Source organism: Lichenostomus cassidix, chromosome 3 (genome assembly GCF_008360975.1).
Source record: "Lichenostomus cassidix isolate B80296 chromosome 3, HeHo_3.0, whole genome shotgun sequence".
NCBI lineage: Eukaryota > Metazoa > Chordata > Aves > Passeriformes > Meliphagidae > Lichenostomus > Lichenostomus cassidix.
The window spans coordinates 76,534,359-76,560,373 of NC_139483.1; the positions used below are offsets into that span (position 1 = coordinate 76,534,359).

Here is a 26,015-nt window from a genome sequence, read left to right on the forward strand (position 1 = left end):
AAATGTAATCCAGTCTCACATTAAGCTGATTAATTACTTTGCAAAAATGATATTTGAAATAATGTATCAGGGTCATTACTTTCCTGGTCAGAGGAATTATCATTTCAGATGAAGGGAGAAGGGTGGCAAGGGAAATTGGGCACAAGCAGGGGCAAGGTGCTGCTTTTGGCATCTGGCTCTTGTGGAAGGACAGGAGCCACTGCCAGGCTGAGCAGGGTCTGCTGTGGAGGCAAGGCTCAAAGGATCCAGCTTGATGCCTGATTTTTAAGATTTCCTCCCTTAGAGAAAATGCTGGAGAGTCCTTTTGGCCAGTCGTCCAAATTGGACTTCTTCCACAAGTCTTTTAGGGGTCTCTGAGTGTGGGTATGAGCACTTGCAACCATAGAAATTAGCTTAGGAGAAATGCCTGGCAACTCAACCCATGCAAAATGCATATAAACGATGTGGAAAAAAAAAAAGGAAAGATTTTACTGCTCTACTTGTCACGCAGATTTATAGAAGAAAATTGTGTGTTTAGCTTAGAGGGAATTCAGGGAGGGAAATGAAAGAACAAGTTAATTGTAACGACAGTTTGAATTACTTGAACAAATATATTTTGGGAAATGGGACAGAACATTAGAGCTGTAAAATTCTCTAGCCTTCTGGCTCTTTCCATTTTATCTGGATTTTTATTAGGGTCCAAATTCATTTCAACCATGAAATTTTAAACCTTTCTTATTAAGGTGCATAATGACCATATTTTTATAGGTACAGACAGGAGGAGACCTTCAGTGTTCTGCACAGATTGTAATTGCAGCAGCCTCCAAGTGAAAATACTGCTCATTTTGCATCTAGAGTTTCAGGAGTGCTGCCATTCCATAAAAGAGGAAAGGCAGAGTTATTCACCCGTTGGGCAGGGAGAAAAGATGCTCTCCAAGAAGCTTCACATGAGAAAGATCCTATCATTTGCACCAGATAAAGGCATCTAACACATATTGCTAGGTATTCAGGTGTGGTGCTGAGGGGAGGAATTTGTAAGACTCTCTGAGGAGGAAAGGAAACTCCTGCTTGGCCAGACCTGGAGACACTAACCACCTAGGTGGTCATCACCCTAACCACAGCCCCATCCATGATAATGCCATGGATGCAAACTGCCACCCTGGGGAAGGTGACAAAGGACGTTTCCTCAGGGCTTGATCCATGTTCTGTGCCTCTGTGAGATACTGTCTTTACAGGGTCAGTGTCCCCAAAGGGACTCTCCCCAAAGGGCTCTGAGGTGCTCCCAGGGTGGCACAGGGAAAGAAGTGTTTCTCTGGGGCTGAGGGGAGAGCTCTCTGTGTGTGTTTCATCCGTGAGGGAGGTTGGTGCTCGGTCTGAAAAGGTGGTGTCTGTTTGCAGGATTTTCCTGTCAGAATCCTGCCGTGTCAGACCTTCCTTTCATCTCAGGGGTGACCTAGGAGAAGAAGAGGAGGAGGAGGAGCTCTTGCTTCAAAGGGCTCCTTTGTTTGGAGAAGGGCTGGTGTATGACACAGAAAGCAAATTAAAGGAATGAAATGGGAGGCCCTGCTGATTACTTGAGGTCAAATGGTCTGTCCCAGGGTCTTGGGCTCTAAATGACAAAGGAGATGCAACTCAATTTTGAGTGGAGCTGTTAAATGGAAGTGGCACTTGCTGACCTGCCAAGAGCCTTCCCTGCCACTCACACAGAGTAAGGCTGGGGCAGGAGCTCTGTGTGATTCTGTACCTCATTAATCTGTACAGGAGTGCCTGGAGCTGCCTGGTGGTGATGGTATCCAGCAGTGATGCTGCTCAGGAACAATGCTGCCCATCAGCTTTCCCCATGCTCAGCCTCCCACTGAAGTGTTCTCCCCATCCCTTACCCACCCTCCTGCAGATGCAGCTATGCAGTGCTTAGCAGGACATGGCTTCCTTAAAAAAGAGGAAAAAGTAGGGAAAGAGTCAAGAAGAGGAAAAAAGCCCTCCTCCCCCCCAAAGGAAAGTATTTGCGTGACTGTGCCAAAGGCAGTAATTTGCCAAGCCGTTAGCTGCTCCTTGGTTCTCCAGCTTTTCTTTAATCACAGCTGTAATGTTTGTGCTTTCTCCTCCTCAGCTCTCTGGCAGCTGACGTAAATATTACAGAATGTCAGTATTCTTCCCACGTCTCAGCTGGTGACAAAAGTCATGAAAATAAGTGACTAACAGCTCCAGTGCCAAACACCTTTGTGCTGGTGCTCTGCCAAGGGAAGGAACCACCAAGGCTGCTTCACAAATAAAAACTCTAATATTTCATTACCATGTGAATCCAATAAAACAATTAGTTTTAAACAATTAGAAGTAGTTTTTTTAACTGGGAAGAGGTAAAACAGCCTGGTAAAAATAATAAAAATCAAAATGTTTGCTTTCACAGAGGAGGAAGCAGCCTCAAAGAGAAGTCTGAGGTTTACCCTCACTTCAGGTCTCAGTGAAGGCTGTGAGAGGCATCATGGCCTGGACACTGATGGGTGCAGATCCAGGAGGCAGCTCACAGGAGGACCAACTGCACCCAGGACTGGAGCAACCACCCAGGATGAGCCTTAGGCCCAGAGTTTCATTTCTCAGTCTCTCCATCCCATGCTGCTAAGCTGCCACCTAAGCTCCAAAATGCTCACAGTTGCTTCCAGGCACATCCATTTCCAGTACAGAGGCTGCCCCAAAGCTTCATGGCCACTCCAAGGCATGTCTCTGGGCTCTGGCTCAGTCTGTATGGAGCAGAATGCCTTAATGTTCATTTCTCATGAGCCTCCAGGCTCAGCTGCCTGTCCAGGCTCAGCATTGTGGTGTTAAACTGCCCCTGGTGCCCTTTCCCAGCTGCCTCCCTGAACCTGGAGGTCCCTCAACACCTCAAGCACCTCACCCGTCTCCCATCCCAGCCTCCCCAGCTTCTGCTGTCAGTAGAGCAGGTAATGGAGTCAAAGGCTTCACATCCACTTGCTGCCAAACAAACACCCCTCCATCGTGGTGTCTACCCTGATCCATGTTTCTCTGAGAGGAGATCAGGAAGCACCCAGAAACAGGCTGATGGCAGCTGCAGATGAGAGAAAAAGGCTGAAAAATGTTTGTCAAGGGTCAGGAAGATCAAGGAGGGTGAAGCTGCTGAGCTGGGTCCCTGAATGCTGGGCAGAGCACACACACATGGCACCAGGGTTCAGTGTGTGCCAGGGCTCCCCAGAGAGCTTCTACCAGTGATTGACCAGCCTTGAAATTAGGAAGTGTTCACCAGTAGCCCAGCTGAATCTCCCTTGCTGGGTCTGTTACACCCTGTGGGTATGAAGGAAAGTTTATGTACCTAAATTTGTGCAGATATGACTTGGGTTTCCTCTGCTCTTTACTTCCCTGGACAAAGTGACCTCCACTTTGTCTGAGACCCTCCTCAGAGCCCCCCAGTTTGTTTACAGAAAAATCTCACGACAGCCTTACTTCATTCACAGAACGTGTTTGGATTGGAAGAGACCTCAAAGATCACATAGTTCCAACTCCCCCACCATGGGCAGAGTCACCTTCTGCCTGGCCAGGTTGCTCAGAGCCCCATCCAACCTTGCCTTGAACATCTCCAGGGTTGGGGCATCCACAGCTTCTCTGGGCAACCTGTGCCAGTGTCTCACCACCCTCACAGTAAAGAATTCCTTCCTAATGTCTAATGTTTCGTTGTACTGCAGAGAGGTGGTAATGAACATGAACAATAGCCCTGGCTTTTCCAGGACACCTGTTAAGATTTCCCAGTAGCCCAGAAGTGACTTGTTTTGAACACTTAACAAACTTCCACCAGGCAGAATAAACCAAGGACTTAACCATCAATGAACTCATGCATTCCATAAATGTGTAGAGGGGTTATACAATGCCTACAGCATTGCTGCAAACTCTGGTTGCTGCCATGGAGGCAAATCATGCCCCCAGGAAAACCCGAAGCAGGACTGTCACAGACAGGTCTCTTTTAGCAGCTTGGCCCTGATGAGCTGAGGTTACACCCTGCGGTCAGGCAGGATGGCTCAGGCCCTGCCCTGCCCTGCCTGGCTGCCCTCGCTCCCCTGCAGCAGCACACGCGTGGGCAGACAGGAGGAAAGCTGGGCCACGTGAAAGCCTGGGATACGGATAAGTGCATTTTCATATTACATCTAATGTAATAAGTCAGTTAAATGCCCCTAGTCCGGGGAGGGCAGCATGTTAATAAATGGTCGTTACCAGCAGCTGACAGTTGGTTAGCACAGATTAATTCCTAATGAAGAAAAAAACTCTTTATGTAATGTAATGCTTCTGGCTGGGGATCAAGGGTTGCAATCATCCACCCACAGCAGACCTTTAAATCCGGCTTTGTTCCACTGCGGGAAAAACAGACAAAAAAACCCCCAACCTGCTATTTTTTAAAGGTTATGATTCAGCCAGCATCACTCAGATTCTAATTCCAGGAGCGCTGAGCTTGTTTTCTAAAGAGTACAATATGTTACACCATGGCCTGGTGATGCAGATGTGGCAGAGGAGGTGGTGTGAGGCGGGAGAAGGGCACTGTGTGGACTCTGCGCCCCAGGGATACAGAAGATGGCCTTGTGGGGGCAAACCAAGGCTCTCACAGCTGGAGGGGTGATGCTGACTCCCTGACCTCAGCCACGGCTGCTTGGGGCTGTCCGATGGGTGTTTGTGTTAAAGGAGTGACCCTGGGAAGGTGCAAGGAGCAGGGGTGCAGCTGTACCAGGCTGTGAGATGGGCTGTGCAAAGCAGGAGGTCAAAGGCAGCTTAAGCAGGGGTTTTGGCAGGGCACTGTGCAGCTGCCCAGACCCAGGCAGCTGATGCTCTGGTGGATGCACACTCAGGGACTTTCACCCTCGCAGCCATCAGGAGGCTCTCAGAACCTCTATTTCCACTTGCAAGAAAGCAAGGCATTCCACTGACTCACTGCAAGGCATTCCACTGACTCACTCCCTTAAGACTTTCCCTGAGATGAGGCCTTAGGTGCTGCTGGTTCCTGGGCTGCTCTGCAGGTGTCACCTTCTCTCCAGGCTGTGCCAGTGTCACCCTTGCAGGGGCAAGAACTTGCAGAGACACTTGCACTCACCCCAACAAAGGGTCTGAAATATTCTCCCAAAGTCATGGGATCACAAGCTAAACTCACTGAAAAGCTAAATCCCCTAGAAGATCAATAAATAGTGTCTATAATTACCAGCTAAAAAGATAAATCACTATAGTTACCCTGTGACCTAAGGATATAAATACAATAAAACATGCAGGAAGATGATTTGTACTTTTGAGGACTGTTTTTTTACTACATCTTGTTTTATTCATTATCTGATAAGAATCTTCCTACTAATTTACTGATGATCTGAGGAATTTTACAATAATGTCTTAAAGCAAGAATGATTCCATTTTACTTGAGCATTTTTTTTCTTTTATGGTATACTGACTTACACAAATGTCCATAAAGCAGGAGAAGCTCCACAGCTTGTGGCACGTGAATAGGAGAAGGCAAAGGAGACCCATATCTCCTAAGCAGCATGGATGCTCAGCAGGTAAAATGGGATCTCTCAGATCCTGGGGTTTTCTTTCATCTCTTTTCCGTTTCACCTTGCATTTCTGCAGTGATGCCAAGCTGCGGAAAGCAGATTAAATCTGTAAGAAGTGTGAGAACAAAGTAAGTTCTGTGCAGGCAAAGGACTTCAAACAGGGAGAAAGGCTGGTGGCAGAGATACTGTCACAGGCAGAGACTTCAAAAGAGGCGCAGTAGGTGATTGAATTTGCAGCTGATCAGCACAGCCAGAGCAAGGTACATGTGAGCGAGGCTGAACTCTGCAGATTTCTATTTAAATGGCTCCTGAGAGTTTTTGCCATTTATCTACACCCATGTTAAGGGGACCTGGAGGAGCCCTGTTCTCATGTCTGTAAGCATGATGTTGCCCCTCAGGCTTCCCATCTCCCCAGCTGCTGAGGATGGTAGGACAGGAGCAGCACCACTGAGGGAATGTACTTCCAATGCAACACCCCCAAACTGCTCTGCAGCCTAAACTGCACACTGTGGCAGATAGGGTGGTGGAAAGAAACACCACGGGGCTTCTGCCCAGGGAATACATGTCCTGAATTCCCGGACAACCAAAGGCCTGTCAGCTGATAGTACCTGGGTGTGCAGAGGAGGCTTCCAGCAGGCTGCCATGCAAGCAATGCAGGTTGGGTACTAATGTGAGCAGAGAAAATGGTCAATATCTGCTCTCTGAGCTTTTTTTTACACACTGTTTTTTACCAGTCAAGCCCCTGAGCAGATCTATGCTTCTCAGCACAAAGCAAAATCCAACCACTTTTTACACATGGATGACTCTGCATGTACTGTAATGGAAATTACAGGTCATATTTATAGCCAAGAGAAAATTTGTGACACCAATACAAAGTGAGCAACAAGATGAAAACATCCAATTATTGACATCAGAGATTAAACAGCCCCATTAGGTCATCTTAATCATCTCTCAAAAATGCTGATTGTTTCCTAAGACTTTGGGCTATGAAAGAAGTCACTGTTAAAGAGATGCCAGTCTGAAGACAGTTAATGGCTTTTTTGGCTCTGGTACAGTGGACAATGTCTTTTATGTCAAATGGATAGATAAGCTCTTATAAGGAGCTACAGAGACCATGCACAAAAATCATGTACAGATTAATAACAACCTCCAGCACTAGAAAAAGAAAAAAAACAAACCAGACAACCTTCTTTAGAAATCTCAATATAATCTTGGGTTTTGCAGTTTTAAAAGAAAAAGTCTTAAAGGAAAGTTCACCAACATTTTCTGTCCCAAACATGCTGCTTCAGATATGTCTGCTCTGTATTTTTCTGGGTTTATTTAATTTCTTTGCTCAGCCTTTGCTCAGAAGCTAGGGAAATGAAGGAAGTCAACAGAAGGAAAAAGTTTGAAAAGCTTTCAAGGAAAAAGCTCGAAAAGAAATATTTTATTGCAGAGAGGAAGATGGTTTCTCTCTCTCTCCCCCTCTCTTTTTTTAATGTTGGGGAAGCAGCATTCTCAGAGCTCAACTCTGGGTGGTAGCATAGGACACCCTGCTCTGACCACTGATGACAGTCATGGAAAGGGCATGATGTATTCCCATACATGTTACATTTTATATATTCAGCACAAAACTGATCTACTGTGTTCCTACATATCACAGACTGAATTTCTGGAGAAAATTTCTGATTTTCCTGGACTGTTTCTGGGCTGACATCAGCATGCTGTACTGCAAAGCCATAAACTTGCTGCTACACATGCTAATAGTCTGCTTTTTGGGTCCTTGCCCAGAGCATCTCAAACCACTATCTCCCCTTCTATTAGCTGTGGATTTCTCTCTGAAATAATGACATTATTTTCCTTTAAACATAAACCATTCAAATGCTATTAGTATCAAACCCCTGATAACAAATTCACTGTTGCCAGAGAGGGAGAAGGAAGGATTTAGCCTAAGAAATCAGAGCCCATTTTCAGCTGCCTGAAAGTTCAATGAGGGAAAAACTGTCATTCAAACCAAAGTCATAAACAAACCTACCAATGCAAGGCAGCTTTCTGTATCTAGAAAGTTATACCTTTTGAAGAGGGAATGGGGAAGGAGAGATGGATATATTTTATTTTGGTTTTTTTGCATCTTAAGATGAATTTTACCACTCATGGGAACTGTTCAGCTGGGTCCCCTGAAGCCTCCACACATTGTAGTGACTGTGGACTATGGCAATCTGGAATTTTTTTTACACTTCCCCCACCTCAGGCAGTGAGCATCCTCTCCAACCCTCTGCCTTCCCCAGAGGCTATCAGGAAGGTGCCATTTCCTTCCAGATACAAACACACATCTGTTTATAGTCTCTTTCGCGTTGGGGTATGTATGGGTATGTATCACCTGATACACCAAACTGCATGACAAACACCTCCCCGCTGACCCACCCTGGCCCCTGGGCTGTGATGCTGGGGCTTCACGGTGCGCTCATTTCTGCGGGGCTCCCATCTGCTGGGAGCCGTGTCAGGCAGCCCGGAAAAGTAGCTGTGGAGCTGCTTGTCTCCAGCAGATGGAAGCCTGCCTGCATGGATGCTGCTTGTTTGTCCTCTGCCTGCCCGGCTGGCTGCCTCTGACACTCAGCACCGCAGCCTCAGCCACTGCCTGCCTGACTGTCGCCCTGTCCCCACTGATTCCCATGTCCCTGCCAGTCCCACTGCCCACCTTATGCTCCAAGATGCAGAGAACCAGCCTTGGTTGGTGTCGCTACCCAGTGCAGCTGCCTATTGCAGTGTTTGAGTCTCTGGCAAAGGAAAAACACCAGGCTGGTAATCCAGGTGGAAAAGAACACCAAAAAATAGAGTGAACAACAGTAAAATTTCCCCTTGTCTTTCCCTTAACCTCCACGTCTTTTACTCCAATGGGAAAAAAGAATTGCAGGTGATTCTGTTCCCCTGACTGCAATTATAGGGGACCAAGGCACGGACTGCAGTGCTGGCTGTAAGGCCCAACCCCATCCTGTCCCATCCCCGAGGTCAGTCCCCAGGAGGGCCACAAGCAAGTGGCACTGGTGGCAGAATTGGGGCAGCCCAAATGTGGACAGGCAGCTGCTCAGGGCTGTGCTGTGCTGCTGCTGCTGTGGCTGGTTCACTTCTGCTTACCTTGGCTCGGATGTGCAGTGGAATGAGAGCAAGGTGTTGAACTAGAAAGAGAATGTGCTGGCTGTGAGAAGCTAAGGAAGATAAACGTGTGGAAGTGGAAATATGTGCAGAAATCAATGATGTGAGAAACCAAAGTGGTCATAGCAAAAACTGTGTTAATTATGTTTGTGTTTTTGTCAAGGCTTTTCTCTTCTGCGGTCTAGCTAACACTTTTTAAAGTCTGTCATCTACTAGTGTGCTTGCAACAAAGTGTATATCCAGTTTTCTCTATTTTATCTGGAAATAAACCCATGTAAAATAAAGACTGCCTCTTCTATCTATTCCACCTCAGTGAGCTGCTGAGACCTTTCTGATAGATCTTTTGTGTCATGGTCCCCCTGGTGATGTGCCTTATGCTTGCTCATATACTTCAGTGACTCTTTTCAATGCCCTCCACACATGATGGCTTTAGTGGTACGTGCATGGACTCATATAATTGGCATTGACATGGTTTGGAAGGGGGAAAGAAGGAACAATGGTGAAATGACGTGGAAAAGGTTAAAAAAATAAAAGGGCTGGTTTTTCCTGTAACACGGCTCACCTAACACATTACAACCCCAACACTGTCCACCTCAGTTTTCAACATCTGGCGCTCTGTTTTTTCTATGCAACTTCTGCTTCACAGCAGGTCCAGGCATCTCTGACCCTGCTGAGTTAACTTGTTCACCAGTGACTTGGATGGAGGCGCAGATGTCTCCTCGGCAAGTTCACTGATGACACAGAGCTGGGAGGAGTGGCTGATACCTGTGCAGCCCTTCAGAAAGACCTCAACAGATTGGAGGGCAGAGAGGAATCTTCTGAAATTCAACAAATGAAAATGCAGTGTCCTGCATCTGAGGAAGAACAACCGTGAGCACCAGTGCAGGCTGGGGGCTGACCTGGCTGATCTGCTTTCTGTGAGGTGTAGACCTGTTCTCAGCAATGCTCAGCAGAAGGCAAGTGGCAATAGTCACAAGCTCCAGCCAGGTACAAGAAGAAAGCTATTGAGAGAGGCTGTGGAAACTTCACCCTTGGAGGTATAAAAAATTCAACTGTACAGGGTCCTGAAAAGCCTGTTCTAATTGGGTATCTCAGGTTAAAGACCAGAAAGTACCATCAAAATATTTTAGTAGATTGTACAGGAAAACAGGCCTGTTCACCAGTGTATGGTCATCAGAAAAGACATGCTAATATCATTACTTCCTCTTAAGTCTCAGTTCCTACTCAACTAAATGCTGAATTCAAATATTCTTGCAAACCAAAAGGAAAAGTAAAACCCATGGCATGGCATAAATGCATCAGCTCCAGACAGTGGTCGTGTTAATAGTAAGTCTGAGTCCCAAACAATTTTTTGGTACAGCAAGAAACCAGATAACAAGGCTAATCCAAGTCCCATTTCTTATTGACTTTGATGTGAAAAGAGCTTATCAAATCCTTCAATTACATCTCAAGAGATCAATGATAATTTGTGCTGCAAAAGGCTCATCAAAATGATGCTGATAGAAGATTGTAAATTATATGAAGACCAAAGTGAATGTTCCAAACACAAACTTATTATGCAACTAGATTTGACAATTAATAGTTGTTTCTGACCATGCAGTCTGGGAATTGACAGGATTAAAGTAATGAATTCCTTCATGCTGCAGAGGGACAAGCGGGATGCTCTGATACTCAAGAATCTTTACATACTAAGCTTAGTCATTTGCCAGTGGCAGTGATTTCTATGCTATACAATCATCTGTTGATTCCTGTGCACTTGCAGTCATATGCTGCAGAAGAAGACCTCATATTAGCATTTTATTTCAGTTAAATATTGCAATCAGACTAATGGTCTACTAATTATAGTCTTGTCTCTTCCCATATTACACCATATGGTATATCCAGACAAGAGGCAGAAGCGAATCTAGTGGAGAAATACAAAGTATTCAACCCACTATTTCCATAAAGACACTGACAACAGCAGTAAGACAAACTGAGCAAATGAATATTTTGCTAAATTGAGATCCCAGGAGACAACAAAAATGCCAATTGTTTCAGTTATAATAAAATATATTTGAAAAAAAGTGCACATCCTAGCCGTATCCTATTCAAGAATTTTTGACAGGAAATTAATTTGCTGAGAAAATGGCCTGAAATAACTCCAGTTCATCTCTGTAAATCTGGAGGACAGAGCAACTGAGCACCACCAGGGTTACACTTCTGGGTGACAGGCTAAAGGGAGACACAGTGAGAAATGTCTGCTGAGGCATTTCTGTTTCCTCACAGATCCAAAAACCTGGAAGGACTGCAGGAGTTTGAGATCCAGAGGCAGTGAACAGCATCAGCCATGCTGGGGAAGCTGTGTCAGGCAAATTAATTTGTGACAAGCACTTTTAGAAGCTGCTGCTGAAACCAGAACCACTTGTGACAGTTCTGTGGCTCCTGTTTGTTGTCTTCCTGGTGTGTTTCAATGCTGCTCATAATACCTGTTCAGATTGGTTTTTACTGCTGCTTTGAGGCATCATTTTTACAGTGATGAAGACCAGTAGCAGAGGAAAAGGAGCCAACCAGTAATTTTCCAAATGACCATGTATAGTTCACAGAGCTTCAGTATATCCAAATGCCAGCTAATATTTTTTCCAACTAGAGATCCAAGCAATATTGTTGCTAGAGTTGCCCCAGTCTGCAGTCATGATCCAACGTTAGTGCAAAACTGAAATATCTCAAAATTTACAGAGCTGGAGATGATGCAGAATATTCACAATGAAAACAAATGCTACTGGATTTCTTTGTGCCAAAACTAAAATGTTGCAGTGACTCCAGTGAGGAGTCACTGCAACATATGTAGGAAGCCATTGGGAGAGGTTGCCCACAGGCATTCCATATACAAGACTTCACCAGACCGAAACAAGACTAGAAAGATGAGAATTGTTGACATTAATCACAGCACTGACTCTGCAGCCATGGATGAACTGTGTGAGTCCCACAGCCAGACACCAGTTGTGACTGACAGGTGGGTCCAGCTGCAGATGGACACCCATGGAGGGGGTAACTCCAAGAAGGAGTTGACAACCACTGTGTGCTTCAGAATACATCTATCAGGGGAGGGTATTGTGATTTATTTTGGCTTTATTTTAAAAAACACAAGCTATTATAGTCTATTTGTTTAGGAAACTCTTTTTGGCCAATAATTTTGTAAAACTTGACTGTTAAAACATCCTGCCCTTTGAAGTTAATTCACTGCCAGATTCATCAAAGGTTGTCACATCCAAACAAATCTGACTTTCAAAAGCTCTGTTCACATTTATCACTTATCTGGTGCCAATAGTTGGTGGTTCTCAGCCTGGCTCGCTGAGTATTTCATCATCTAATAATCACTTTTACAGCCCTAGCTATTGGGCTTCACCAGACTCATGCCTGTCTGAGAACTAGTCAAAATCCTCCAGAAAATCATACTATCTTCAGTTAATAATTACATGTGTAGTGAAACAAACTTCATTGCTATTGAAAAAAAAAATCTATTTCACATTTGTGTTCTGTGGTCTTCCAGGTACTGGATCTTGAAACAAAATTAATAAAGATATCTTAATAAATCTTTAGCTTGATGGGTAGAAAACTCTCATTTTCAAGATTCAGCCAGTTTGCATCATCACATAAAGAGAAAATATAACCTTGTCTTTTTTCTTTCTTTTTCTTTTTCTTTTTCTTTTTCTTTTTCTTTTTCTTTTTCTTTTTCTTTTTCTTTTTCTTTTTCTTTTTCTTTTTCTTTTTCTTTTTCTTTTTCTTCTTTCTTTCTTTCTTTCTTTCTTTCTTTCTTTCTTTCTTTCTTTCTTTCTTTTTTATGGTAAGGTACTGATCAGCTAGTTTTCCAGGGAAACTCTCTATTGGTACCCAGAATTTTTCCTCCTTATCCTAAAGTTTACAGTCTATTATCTACAAAGAGGACAGTTTTGTAGTAAGCTGTGGTTGAATGACACTAGTAGTTTCTGGGCCTTCCCCTATGATATTCCATTTACTCCTTGTCAGTGATCCTTCAGTTTTTCTGATCTACTTCAGAAAAGAAATTGCATGCTTATTCATGTGTTTTATTCCTGCATTTTGTCAGGAGGAGCATAGGATAAAGAACCAGTGTCTTTGGGGAGATGATTGCACTACCTGATGAAGATTTGTCATTTACAGTCATATTCAGTATGGGGGAGTTTATCTGGTTTAAAATATTTTCCTTATTTTATCATGGTGCTGTATTGTAGCAGTTCCTTAATAAAAATGCCATGTGCTGCCACATTAAATGCCTTACAGAAGCACATCACATAGCTGCATTTCCTCTGGCAAACACATTTTAAATTAATCAAAAAAGGATTAACTTGGAAAGATCTATTTTTCTTTAAAGCCATGCTAATTGACATTAATCAAATTACTCACTAACTCTTCATTTATTGAGTGCCATATCAGCCTTTCCAATATTTTGTCAGGCTGAGGGCTGTAATTAGTCCAGTTGTTCCTTTAATCCCCTCTGAATATTGGCAGAGCAACTCTCTTATTAAGCACTACTGCCTTCTCTGAATTGCTATTGACAGTTCTGTAGATGTTACTCATACCCATGTCAGCTTTTGCCTTGAGATGGCCCTGCTGCAATCTCAGTGTTTGTGTATAAGAATTTCAGACTCATCACCTTTCTTTTTTCTTCCATTTTGTTGCTGCTGTTTGAAAAACATTTTTAACAATTTCTTGGTCGACAGGCAGAGGCTCTTAATGTACTGCCGATGAAATTCCCCATGGAGTGCTGCAGATGAGCTGTGAGAACAGTAGAGAAAACTGGGAAACCCTTTTTAGCTAGGGTGGTATGAAGAAGAAAAGTACTTATTGGAAAAAAAAGTGTGATGGCATGGGGTGGATAGGAGGACTAAGGACCAGAATCTAGTAGTTGGAGGGAAATTAGTCCCTGACATGAATATCCAGAGTATAATCTTGATCCAGTCTGTATGCTTTCAAATCCTTTGGTTCTGGGTCTTCCAACAGAACTCCCTGTGAGGGAGTAGTCCCTCCTAGTAAATGAGTGCTGTATGCTGTAGGGATTAGGACATACTGGGGAGCATCAGTGGAATCCTTGGCATCCATAGTATCCCATGTCTGCCTTCTCTAGTATATCTGCCAGAAGCAGACAAAAATCCTTTCCACCAGGCTGCACTAGGCACTGGTTTGCACGTTTCAATATTTTAATTCAACCCTGTTAAACTGCTAACAGCAAAGCATACTCCTGACAGTGTCTTTTTAGCTCTCATTTATCTTTTACTCTTTTTTTGTATCTTTTCTTCAGTTTTAGCAGCAGAACCTCCACGCAAAAGGTCAGGTGCCCCACGGCCAAGTCCCCACAAAGCCGCCTAATCCAGCTAACGCAGCTCCGGGGAATTGCAGAAGGGGCTGAAACAAAAGGACACAGCTCAGCACGCAAGGCGCATAATCTCTCAGGCAGAGCGCAGGGCCACAGACAGGCTCTTGCAAACTCAAACATGCACAGAGACACATCATGTGGGGAGGAAAGACATGTCTGGGGGAGAAAGACATCCCTGAGGGAAGAGCTCTAATGAAAGGAGAATGGTATTAAAGATGTGCCTCTGTGGCATTGTTACTCATTTCGGCAGCAAGGAGCAGCAGCTCAATGCATTAGTCTCCAAGCAGTGCAATTCACTCAGTCACATTGTTTGCTGGAGCCATTCAGGTTTCTGCTCAGTGCAGGCTTGGCCTATTTCTCTTTTCTTTCATGCAGTGCACAATCCATTTAGGGATTTATAGCGGCTTAGAGGCCCATGTACACTGCCTTGTCTCTATCTGATTTTTATTCTGTGATAAGAAGGCTTGGGGTCACGGGTTCATTGGCACTTGCTCCTCCTTACCATTCAAGTTGCACGGAAATCTACATATTCCTTAGCATTTATGATTTCTTGAGGTCCACTGATGTCCTCATCACTACTTGGAGAAGTTCCAGGGTTTGCCACAAAAAGCACGTGAATCTGCTCTGATGTGATGTTATAGGCAAGAGAGACCAGAGAGGAGCAGGGGCATGAAAACAAATGTGAGAACAAAGTGCAAAAGCTATTTCCAGTGAAAACCCTGGTCACTACAAAGTGACATGATTCCCATCCCAATGCACACTAATGCCAGATCATACAATGATCTTTAACACTGAAAACTAAAATCTTCCTATTTGGACATTTTCCCTGCCCTACTCTGGCCAGTAGCTCCCGACCTCTGCTCTCCATAATCACAGCACATTTAACTACAACCTGGAGAAGAGTGTATTTGCCTCTTGTGCCTGCAGAGGAAATACTGTTTTCTTTCCCTTTCTGTGTGAGCTCCTTTAGTTTTAACCACTCCAGTGTAAATACATATCTTCATACTTCCTGTATCCTCTCAAATTCCTGGAGTTTGATTTTGAGTCATACAAAGAGCAGAGCTACAAGAGCTAGGAACAGCCACCAGCTCTGCTGACACCACCATAGTGAAACTCAGTGGAAATGCCACTTATGCCCAGGTTGTTCAAATTCCATTCCTCATCTGTACTAACACCCTCCTCAGATGTGGTCCTACAATCCAACAAACATGAGGGATCCAGATGACATATTTCACCTTACACAGAGTGAGCATGGATCTCCCGTGACAGTACCAAAGAATGGAAGTATAGTTCTTAAAAAGGGCATAAGTGATGGGTGCAGAAACCTCATTAACTTCATATTAAGCCAGATTTTTAAAGTCTCTGACAAGACCCATGATAGGAGACACTAAAGAAGTAGAAAACTAGGCATTGAAACTACTCCTGGGTTCTTGTGGTGTCTGGCGGCTTCTGTGACTGTTCTCCAGACTGGATTTCTGCTCCTGACAAGTTCAGCATCTCAGTATATTGCTGACTCAAAGGCAAAAAAAAAATGTCTCAATTTATTCTTCTTTGTTCTCATTTTGGTGACGGATCAGTTATAAATAGAACTGGACAAATAGTTTACTCTTCTGAGATCAAATAGAAAAAGTGTATATTTAACAAATTGTAATAATTTGGTTGGGTCAAATGGAATGAAAAGTTTATTTTTGTGACATTTCTTATCATCTTTGTTAATGAAAATCCAGGAAATCCAGGATTAAAATCCTAAGCAGTCCGGGAAACCTGCATTTCTATGCCTCAGTAACTAAGTAAAAGCCCAGGACCTGCTGAACTCCTCTGAGAAAGACAGTGATCAAAGTGATAAAGTCATGGAGCCAGGAAAGCAGCACCAGCTGGCAGGTGTTGAGCAAGCCCTGAGCTGTGCAGGAGCTGGGAGTGGCATTCCTGGGGGGAAACTGAGGTTCTGTAAAGGAGGGCAGCTTGGGAACAGCCCTCCAACACAACTTCAAACCTTATTCATTGCTACTTACTCAAGAACTCTGATTTCTTTTACCTTTCCTGTTCAGGATCATTTGTTCCATCTGTCTGAGATGCTTTTTTACTTTTCTTGTGGATTACTATCTGCATTCAGCTCTTACTCTAACCCAAATAAGGCTGGTATCTGGCTTCAAGCACAAAAGCATTCCAGGAAAGATGACTTTTGCTATAAAAAGGAAATAGCTGGCCTTTCCTACTGCAAAACCCAACACTGCTCAGTTGACTTAATGGCTGGCTGCAGTCCATCCCCACTTCTTGATCTGCTCCTGGATCAGCTGCTGGCTGGCTTTGAGGGATTTGATGCAATAATTTCCCATTTGAATGGCTGTCTCCTATCCATAGAACTGGTGTTAAGGAAACTTCAGTTTAACAACAGTATTGTAGCTTTTCAATTTTAAAATTTGCTCTGAGATCTGGTGAACATCAGATGTGGGTGGAAAGTTAGTACTTACATTATTACTAGTTGGGTATCTGGAGAGCAGTATGTTAAATTTTATGTTTGTGAACACTCATTGGATGAGTCAACAAGAAAAAAATGCCAAAGGATTACCAAATGAAATAAAATGAAATAATACATCAAAATGCAAATATTTTGACACACATCTGCAGGATCTTCCTACCAAATATATCAGCTGATAAGATAAACAGTAAAGTCATTTGAGGAGACTGCAGTCAGCTCACACCTAGCCCAAAAAATGTAAAAACAGATGAACTTGTTAAAAATACTGCTCACTGCTAATTATTCACTCTTTTCATATTTCAAATCCAGGGGTTTTTTTACCTACTGAATGAAAATAGGTCTATATCTTTAATCTCTAGATGTTCTCATGGAGAAAGCAGGCAAAATTAACTCTCCATCTGCTCAAGATCAAGATTAAGCAAAACTGGAGGACAAACTTTTAGAAAGTTGCTTTGTTCAATTTTTCTGTTCATGTATAAGGCACTTGGCCATCTCTTTTCTTGTTCCTGGATGTTCAAATTTTCACAGTTTTTCCAGTTCTGTTATGCAAACTTTCCATCATTTTTCCTTTGGGAAAAGCAGAAAGAGATAGTGCTGGAAGTGACCTTGGGAAGTAATGTAGTCTAACCTTTGATCCTAAGACAAGATCTGCTATACCTGTCTTAATTATTTATTTCTAATTATTATTAATTTATTATTTCTAATGATGGCAATTGCAAACTCTTTCCATGCAATCTGCTACAATGCTTCCCTGTCCTTATGATTAGAAAATATTCCTAGTATCTAATCTAGTATCTAACCTCATTTTCCCTTACTAATCTCTCAGTTCCTTGTTGTTCTGTATCTCATGGCCCTTTGGAACAGAGTATTTTTCTGTTTGAACTTTTACATACCTGGAGACCATACACTGTGCCATTCCTACCCTTTCCAGCCTTCCCTTTGGGTCACCACCCAGGTGGTTCACAGCTTCCTTGCAGATCATTTGCAAAAGGTGTGAAGTGAGCCCTGGATGGCTGCTCTGGAGGTACAGCAAGATAAATTGAGACAAAGCCTGCAAGGTTTTGCATCAGTCCTACAGATATTTCACCAAGACCATGCCTCTCTGTCTTGCTTATAAGAAGGCTGTGTGAAATGGTGTTGAAAGCTTATCTAAATCCACTGCTTCTCCCCCAACTCTGAAGCCTGTTGGCCTGTCAGGGAAAGAAGTCTCTTCTACGTGTTTATTCTTCATGACCCCATGTCTATTCTTCATCTGGACATTTTCTTTAACAAGTTTAGAACTTATCTGATGATTTGTCCCAGGATTTTTCTATGAATTGCTCATATTTAAACTTTTCTATTGAAGCACAGAATGACTCCACAACTCAGATAATTATGAAGTAGATATGCGTTTATTCCAGCTGGGGGGCATGAGGGGTAGCCCCTCCAAAGGCATGGACACCGTCAGCAGCACTTCACTAGGTTTATATTAGGTTACAGGTTACATATGCATAAAGTTAGACAAAGCCCCTATACATATTCATTACCTATCTCTGCTTCGTATTACAATGAGTCCAAAGTTCATTTAAATATGCTCACGCAAGCGCAGTGTCACAGATTATTTGTGGGCAGGGGTCCCAAATAATTAATGATGGCAAAATCGGTAGTCTTCATCATGATGAACTGTTCACCCTGTTCCCTTGCACATGCTCCCTTGGTTCTTGGTCCAAGTCCAAGCCTGAGAGCCCACCTGTACTGGTTCTGGGGTCCGAGAGCAGGATGCTCGGTCACAGTTGGTGGTTTCTCTCAATTATTTGGCTCTCTTCTCTATATCCTCCTTGATATTAGGTAGGCACAAATTCATTAAGTGAATGATAAACGGCTTGCAGCAGGCATATCTTAGCAATTCATTATCCAATCTCTGGCCCTCTAAATCAGTTCAAAAATATTATTATTATCCAGCTTCTAGTTCTTTTAAATTAATAATTTCTATTTTGCCCTAAATCACTATGAACAACAATCAAAAAATAAAAGGGAAATTGAACGTATTCTTTAGCCTTCTTGATATATTCCTTTAGCAAATTCCCTCTGTTTGAGGGAATTCTCTCCCTCTGAGAGAATGTTTATTTCCTTCCTCTCATGTGTACCAAGGGACCTCCAGCTGTTCCAGGGCAGCTAAGTGAATTCATAACTGTCCATTGCTTGTCAATCCCCATTGCTCCTCTGGTGCATTAGCAAGGGACTAGTATTTTTTAATATGCGTATGACTCAAAAATACATTTATATAGATTCTTGCTACGACTGAGAAGAGTATATCTAATATCCTCACAGGTGGAAAAAACAATTATTAAGGTACTTTTTATTCTCCTTGGGAAGGATATGGGAATCAGTGTAAATGGAATGCAGGTAATATTCAAAGATAAGGTGGGTACAACTCCTTTGAACAGCAACATTGATCAGTCATTGCAACAAACTGCTGGTGACTGATTGCCCATCTCTTGAAGCCTGTGTGTGTATGTAGGAAATCTTTTACCCCAGCAAATCATGAAACTGAATATTCATTGATTGAATGAAATTTTAGAGCCTTTCAAGATGTCTTTCCCATGGATCCCAAGGCAGTGTAAATGCTCACTGAAGCCAATAGAGCCACAGCGGCTTAGACCAGGTAGAGATCTGCTCCCCAGGGTTTATAGAAAGAGAGAGGTGACCTGACAAGCTGCTTTGAAGTAGAAATGCATGTGTGACAGGGAGAGGAAGAAGAGCCTTGTCAGCAAAGGGACAGGACAAGGCCGGTGGTGTCAGCAGAGCATGGCCAAGGTCTCCATGATAAAGCACAAGTAGGAACCAGGGCTGTGAGGCCTTGGGGGGAGGCAGAGGGGAGAAGGAGGGTAAACACAGAGCTGTGAGTTATGCAGGGATGGTGTGAGCTCTGAACTGACAGGCAATGTGGCTGGCTCGACCTCTCATACTTCTGCCCAGGCTGTTTTATTTTCTTTACCACAAAGGAGGATCTTGTCAGCCACATGAGACCTGACACACCAGGCCCCCAAGTGCTCCTGCAGCTCTGGTGGGTGTTTGCTGCTTGATTTCAGCAGGATCTCTCCAAATGTCCCTGTGCAGAGGGCAGAGCCATCTCCCCCATTCTGTCCTTCCCTGCTCCCCTGAACGCTGGGATACTTTCCAGAGATGGTGCTCAGCAGAGCACAAGTCCTGACAGCACTGACCACCCTGGCCACAGCACCACTGGGTATTAATGTAGAACACACACAATCAAATGCTGCTTGTAGAGCTAAATAATTTTTTTTTCTGGGAACTGATATATGTTTATTAATGCTTTTCAATTTATTGCAATGCTTGTAACAAACATTACTGCTACACAGATAAGTTTGGTGATTAAAGAATTACCAATGACTCCTGCCTGACCAACTGCACTACTTTACTTAGCAAGGCAGAAATATATATATATATATATGTGCCACAGGTATTTGAATAGGGTTCAATTTAAACCAATTAATAAAATAGCCTGTTTGGTCCAAAAATAATTGTTGTCTGAGAATACGTGAATTCAACACTGCTAGAAAATCCCTGCCATCTGACGTAGAAGGATTTATAGGTTTAGTGGAAATTGCTTTCCCCACTGTCCAGATTAAATACTGCAGGATGATTTTTTGTATGAGTAAACATCCTTCCAATAACGATCAGACCGATAATGTCTTAAAAAGAGAAACAGGATCTACATTTAGGTTTTCTTTTTCTTGTATGGACTATTTCTGGATACAGGACCTTCAGGTAACATGTTGACTGTCCATAAAATGCATTTTAGCATCTTCCTCCTGCTGTGGGGATGGATTTTATCCACTGAATGCAGAACCCACCGACAAGGAAAAGAAATACATGAGGTATACAAAAAAGGCAGGTAAGTCTCATATTTTTACATTCAAGTAACTAATTTGGACAAATGTAATGTTTTGGGGGATGATAAAATGACTAACAGATAATTAGAAATTGCATTTGCAGACTGTGATCTCTCAGGCAAAAATATTTTCTGTTGTTTCTTTTGCCAATGAATAAGTTTCAATGCATTTTCTACAGTGAAAATCACTGCTTCTTTAAAAAAAATAGGTTTCTGGACTATCTCAAAGTTTGAAAGGGTACAAAAAAAGACATATTTGCATTTATATTTATGGTAGTAAAAATGTGGTAGAATATTTACATGAAAGTGAAGATGAAATTTAGGTCCATAAGAATTGTTGCATTCACTGAAGATTAAATGGACTTGAGATCTCAGATGAAAACATTCAGAATTTGTTTTATTGTTCCCATGAAATTTGTTTTATAGAGCTTTTGAGAGGGAAAAAAATGAAGGTCTCTCAGCAAGGCTATGGTCAGTTATCAGAAGAAACAGAAAGCATTCAGTGTACTGAATTGAGATACTAAAATTTAAAATGTTGTCTATTCTTCTCTTTGTCTCTCTATCTCTCTTACAAAAAGACTATGTGATATTTTGCTCTCACTATCTTGTAGACAGCCATTTTAGGAGGTTTTGAGTTGAGGAAGAGCTTTTGCTACAACTGAGTTCTGATTATTTATACTCTATTTAGGAAATATTTGGAACTTTGTATGAGGATTTTTATGCTCAGGCACAAAACAAGGTACACCTGGAGGAAATTTTTTTTTTTTTTGGTAGCAATATAGCTGATACATTTAATTTTGTTTAAATGCTGTCTACTTCTGCTTGTGACAGACTGAATCTGTGCTGTTTCTGCTTTTCCATGGTGTCTGTTCTGTAAAGACTCAGTATCACCATCATTACTGTAAAGTTTATAGGGATGGAAATGCAGGAATGCACAGTCCTGAGGAATTCAAACCATTTCTATTAGCCTTCAGAAAAAAAAAAAACCTAAAAGATGGAAGGGATGGAAAGTGCTGTGCCTTTTTATTTTCCTCTGGCCCCTTGTAGCAGGTGAGGGGTAGCAGTGACTGCAGTGTCCCGGCTGGCACTTGGGGATCCATGAACCATTTTACACATAGGAAGTGGCTTTAGCACTGACACCACCTCCATGCAGGTATAACTGGCAAAATGGATGCAGCACTCTCTTCATGACCAGCCCCCAGGGGATGCATTACCAGAGGCAGTGTGGGTGCAAGACAGGCACAAAACCCCTTTTTTTGTTGAGGCTTTATGACAGTGACAGCAGAGGTGATGTGCTGGCTGTAGCAAATTAAAGGGGTGAGAAGCAAGGTACCACTGTGTGAGCTGGGAAGCATCCAGATGAGAGGATTGTGCACACACAGCCGTGTTCTTGTTTATCATCTTTAAGGAAAGCTCTGCATTGCACTAAATGCTTAACAGTGCCAGTGCAATGAAGTGGCAATATAACAAATCAAAGCAGAAAAGTGTTAAAAATGTGTGAAAATGGAAAAGAAATACCTATTCAGTAAATGCAGGAACTGCCTCTTCACCCATACTTTGTATATAAGGTGTAATTGTGCCAGGGTAAGCCCATGGGAGGTGGTGTGGCTCTGGGCAGCTGGTTCCACTGCCCTCCCAGCTTGCCCACACTGCCCTGGGAGGTAATTTCTGGCCTATTTCTTCCTCAGTAGCTCACAGTGATGTTGAGGAGAGCTGATGGGGAGAGAAGAACAAAGCTAGCCTGTGGCTGTAGGGTTGTCCATCAGCAGTGTGGTGCCCACTACACTGCTCACTTTGCCCTGTGAGACACCCAGGTAAGGTGAAAAAAGATTATGGTCATCCACCTGATTTCTGCTAAGCACTAACAACAAAACCTCCCGTAGCAATCCCCTAATTCATAATTACTTTCAATGACAAACTCAGAACAGGATTGCAAATATTTTTTAACTCCGGCTTCCATCCATTTGGTCCTGTTCTATGCTATCTTGTCTCCTCTCCTTCCAGTTATGTGCAGGTGGATCAAGTCCCCCATTCATCTCTGCTCACATGCATTCAGAAGATTAAGCTTCTTACATTTCTCAATGCGTGATTGACTAGGTGCAGTATTTGTAAAGCCCTCCTGCAGGTGCTGTATGCAGAGGTAATCCCACTGACCTTCTGGGATTGCAGTCAGGATCTCCCAGTGGGAGATCATGCTTGCCCAACAACACCAGGCATCTGTGGATGGCAGGACACCTCATCCTAGAGGTACAGCCAAGCCTCTTTGTTCTCATGTGGGGGTCCCTTGTATAAAACAGGTTGGAAGTAGGCACGGTTCCTTAGCACTTCAATCAAAATCCATGTCTTTTTCCATCACCAAGTTAGATCCTGGATTCAAAGCAGAGCAATGGAAGATGCTATATAACACCAAAAAAAGCCTGCAGAGAGCATTGCTCCTGAACATTTTGGTTTTGACTATGTCTCCCCTCCCTTCAACACCCAGCTCCGAACAGCCATTATGCATGAGCAGAAGTTAGAGTGATTGATCTCTTTACTCCTCTCTAAACACTCTTATCTCTTGCTCCATAAGGCCTGTGGTTAGGAAGAGGATGGAAATCCTCTTCACTCCCTTCACTCTAGCCTTTACCTTCTGTAGAACGGCATGGGCTTCCGTGGAGATCAATGGGAAAATCTATTTGAAGTGGAAAAGGCTGGCTTCACACCATCACAGGATGCTCAGGATGGCTTGCTTTGTACCCATGCCCTCCCTAGCCCCCAGAATCCCTTCAGGACCACAAGATGATGCTCTTGCCCTACTGCCAGGGCTCAGTGCCAGCCACTGGTGTTGGCACATGGCAGAGGCACCTGCTGTAGAGAGCTGCTGCACTGGGTGGGCTGCCAGCATCCTGCTCTCCCTGACAGACATGTCCAGCTTTGCTCCTGATTCTCATGGTGCAGCTGATGGAGGAAAACCTAGGCTTCTAGCCTGTTCCTTTGGATGGTGTGTTAATTTCTTTCAAGGAGACTTGCTTGATCTGAATTGTGCTCTCAAATTTAAACTCACCACTGAATCTGCAGTTTTCAGCTCCAGGCCTTGTCTTCTCACCTGCTCAGATCCAGCTGAGCTCACATCCACAGCCTTCCCATTCTAGAAATATGGTGAATGGAGTATATGGGGAGCTGCAGGATCAGACACCTTCTCTGTCACAATTTTTGTCACTGCAGGTACCCCAAGGCAGCCGTTGTAGCAGGAGACACAAGAGCTGTGAAGAAGAGTGAGCAGACAGGCGAGGTTTTCCCCAGGAGAGTTCATGCATGTACCTCAGTCTTATGAGGATTGGGTTTGCATGACAAGAATTTTAAAAAAGGTCCCAAATTATTCCTTAAATAAAGCTGCTGAGGCTTTGGGACATAGTGTGACAAGAAAATGACAAATCAGTCTAGGTCAAAGTATGCAGACAGTCACAGTAAAAGCAGCATAGTAGATAGCTTTATTGCATGAGACTTACTACAGAGCCCTCCAATATGGTAATTCACTGTAAAAATGTCTGTGTGCCAGTCAAAGACTCAACTACTTATTTTTGCTAATCTCCAGGACAAATCACCTCAAAGGAATTTCACTTCAAAGAGCAGCAATATAAAAATAAAAGCTTTCTCACCTTGCAGACCTGCTCACAGTTTGCAGTCAGCCATGTGCAAAACCTGCAGGGATTGCAAGGCTTTTTATGCCTGTTGGATTCAGAGTGTCAAAACTCCTACAGGAAGGAGCTGAGTTCCGGAGCACTGGCAAGAGAGCTGTCTGCTGTTTTCCCAACTGCTCAGGCTCTTGGAAAGTCACCAGGCTGCAGGGGGGGTCACTGGAATGATGCAAAGGCTCACTAAAAGTCACAACATCGTTGTGCCAACAAAAGGGCCAAAGCCTGTGTTGCTAATTAGACTTGCAGAATCTGCTAGAGAGGATGAGCGAGAGGAAAAGAACTGTCCTGGAGCTGAGCCATGTTGTTCTGCCAGAGCTAACTGCTGGGGGAAAAAATAATATTTTTTAACACTAAAATCTCCCTGGACCGTATTAAAACCACCTTTCAGAAAAACAGCTCTCAACAAAAGAGATTTCACTGTAAAAGATCTGCAGATCATGTTTGTTTAGTCTTACCTAAGAGACTCACTTCATGTCATTAGCCATGCCCCTACCATTCCCTGACCATGTTGTAATCATTTTGGCTCACTCTTGTCTCCAAATGGTAAACCATTTTCTTTTCCTTTAGAACACCCTGTCCATGTTTCTGTCTGTAAGAGCCACCTTTTACAGTAATTGAATGAGATCCTCTACAATAAGCCTTGGGCATGTTATCACAGTGTCTTTTTCCTGGCCAAAGACCTTTCTCTTTATGTTGTTTTCAGATGTTATTACAATTAGTCACACTCTTCCTTAGTAATAGAAGCCACCCTGCATCATAATGAACATTTTCAACATTAAAGTTACTTTTCTTGCTTTTCTTGAATTTGGGTAGAGCTTCTCTGTTAGCTCCTCTGTGTGTGAGTTGTCTGTGGTCTGCAAGTCACATGTGGCTATCCTGGCACTTTCCCTGAGGGTGTCCCTTAAACATAGGGCAGCTCCCAGCTCTCTGCCCTCCTAATGCTTCCTGTGGCTTTATAAATTCATCCATAAAAGGATTTCTTCCTTTACCTCCCAGTAGTCCTTACGCTATTCTTTTGTCTTAGAGTTTTCTTTTGTATCTTCAGGATTGATATAGATAGCATTTATTTGCATGAACACATCTTACTAATGCAAGCTGTCTTTAGATCAGACCTCTGGAGTGCACAGTAAGCCTGTAAAATCAAGCATGACACCTTTTCTTTCACCAGCCAGAAGTGTCCCCTCTCTGCTTCTCATAGGAAGTGACGATGTTTTGAAAACTGTATTTTCTACTTTCATCATTATCACCAGCCTCCTTTCATCCCTTCTAGAGCTTACTTTGGGTCTATGCTTAACTTTATTCATGTCATTCATGGCAGAACAGACTCTACTGGTACTTCTGTAGCTATGTTTATACACCCAAGTACTCTGCAACTTTACTTGGCTTCTGATGATAGAAGGTCCAGGCAATATTGCAACTTGCTCAGGGTCAGCAGCTTCATGTTGTCTGCTGGACCATCATTACTGCAATGTGTTTAATGAGCTGGTGTGAGGAGACATGACAGACTGGGTACAGCCTAGACAAAAAAAAAACCCAGCCCCAAACCAGTCCAAAGATGCTGCAAGGTAGTTTCTTCCCTCCTGAGTGCATGTAAATTGATTTTCTCATTCCAGGGTTGAGTTCACGTCTGAAATGGTGATGGTTTTACCTCTAAAAAATGCTTGCTCACCTTCTAAAATCACATGACAAAGCAATTGCAGCTTTCAGTGAGAGTAAATTTCACAGTGTGATGACATGCCATGTCTATGTATTTCCTTTCAAATTTCTTCTCCTCAGTATGTATTGTGGAAAGTCTTGAGCGACAGATTCCTGTTCACCTTCACCAAGCCACTCCTGAACTTATATGCTTGTACCAATTCACTTGGCCAACTTCTCCTTTCTCACTCCAAGAGCCCTGCTCAGGCTGCCTGGGAAGCTTCTCCTTCTCCAGTATCTCTTCTCTCACTCTGCTGTT

General features: G+C 43.2%; 1 protein-coding gene across 1 annotated transcript in view; it reads left to right on the forward strand.

The window, feature by feature from the left end:
* Positions 1–20,089: 20,089 nt before the first annotated feature.
* Positions 20,090–26,015, forward strand: part of LOC146440027 (gamma-aminobutyric acid receptor subunit rho-1) — a 28,340-nt gene continuing 22,414 nt past the window's right edge. Inside the window, exon 1 of the mRNA XM_085056362.1 lies at positions 20,090–20,387. Coding sequence (XP_084912488.1) covers positions 20,266–20,387 — 122 coding nt within the window. The 5' untranslated portion in view covers positions 20,090–20,265. The remainder of the gene's footprint in view (positions 20,388–26,015) is intronic.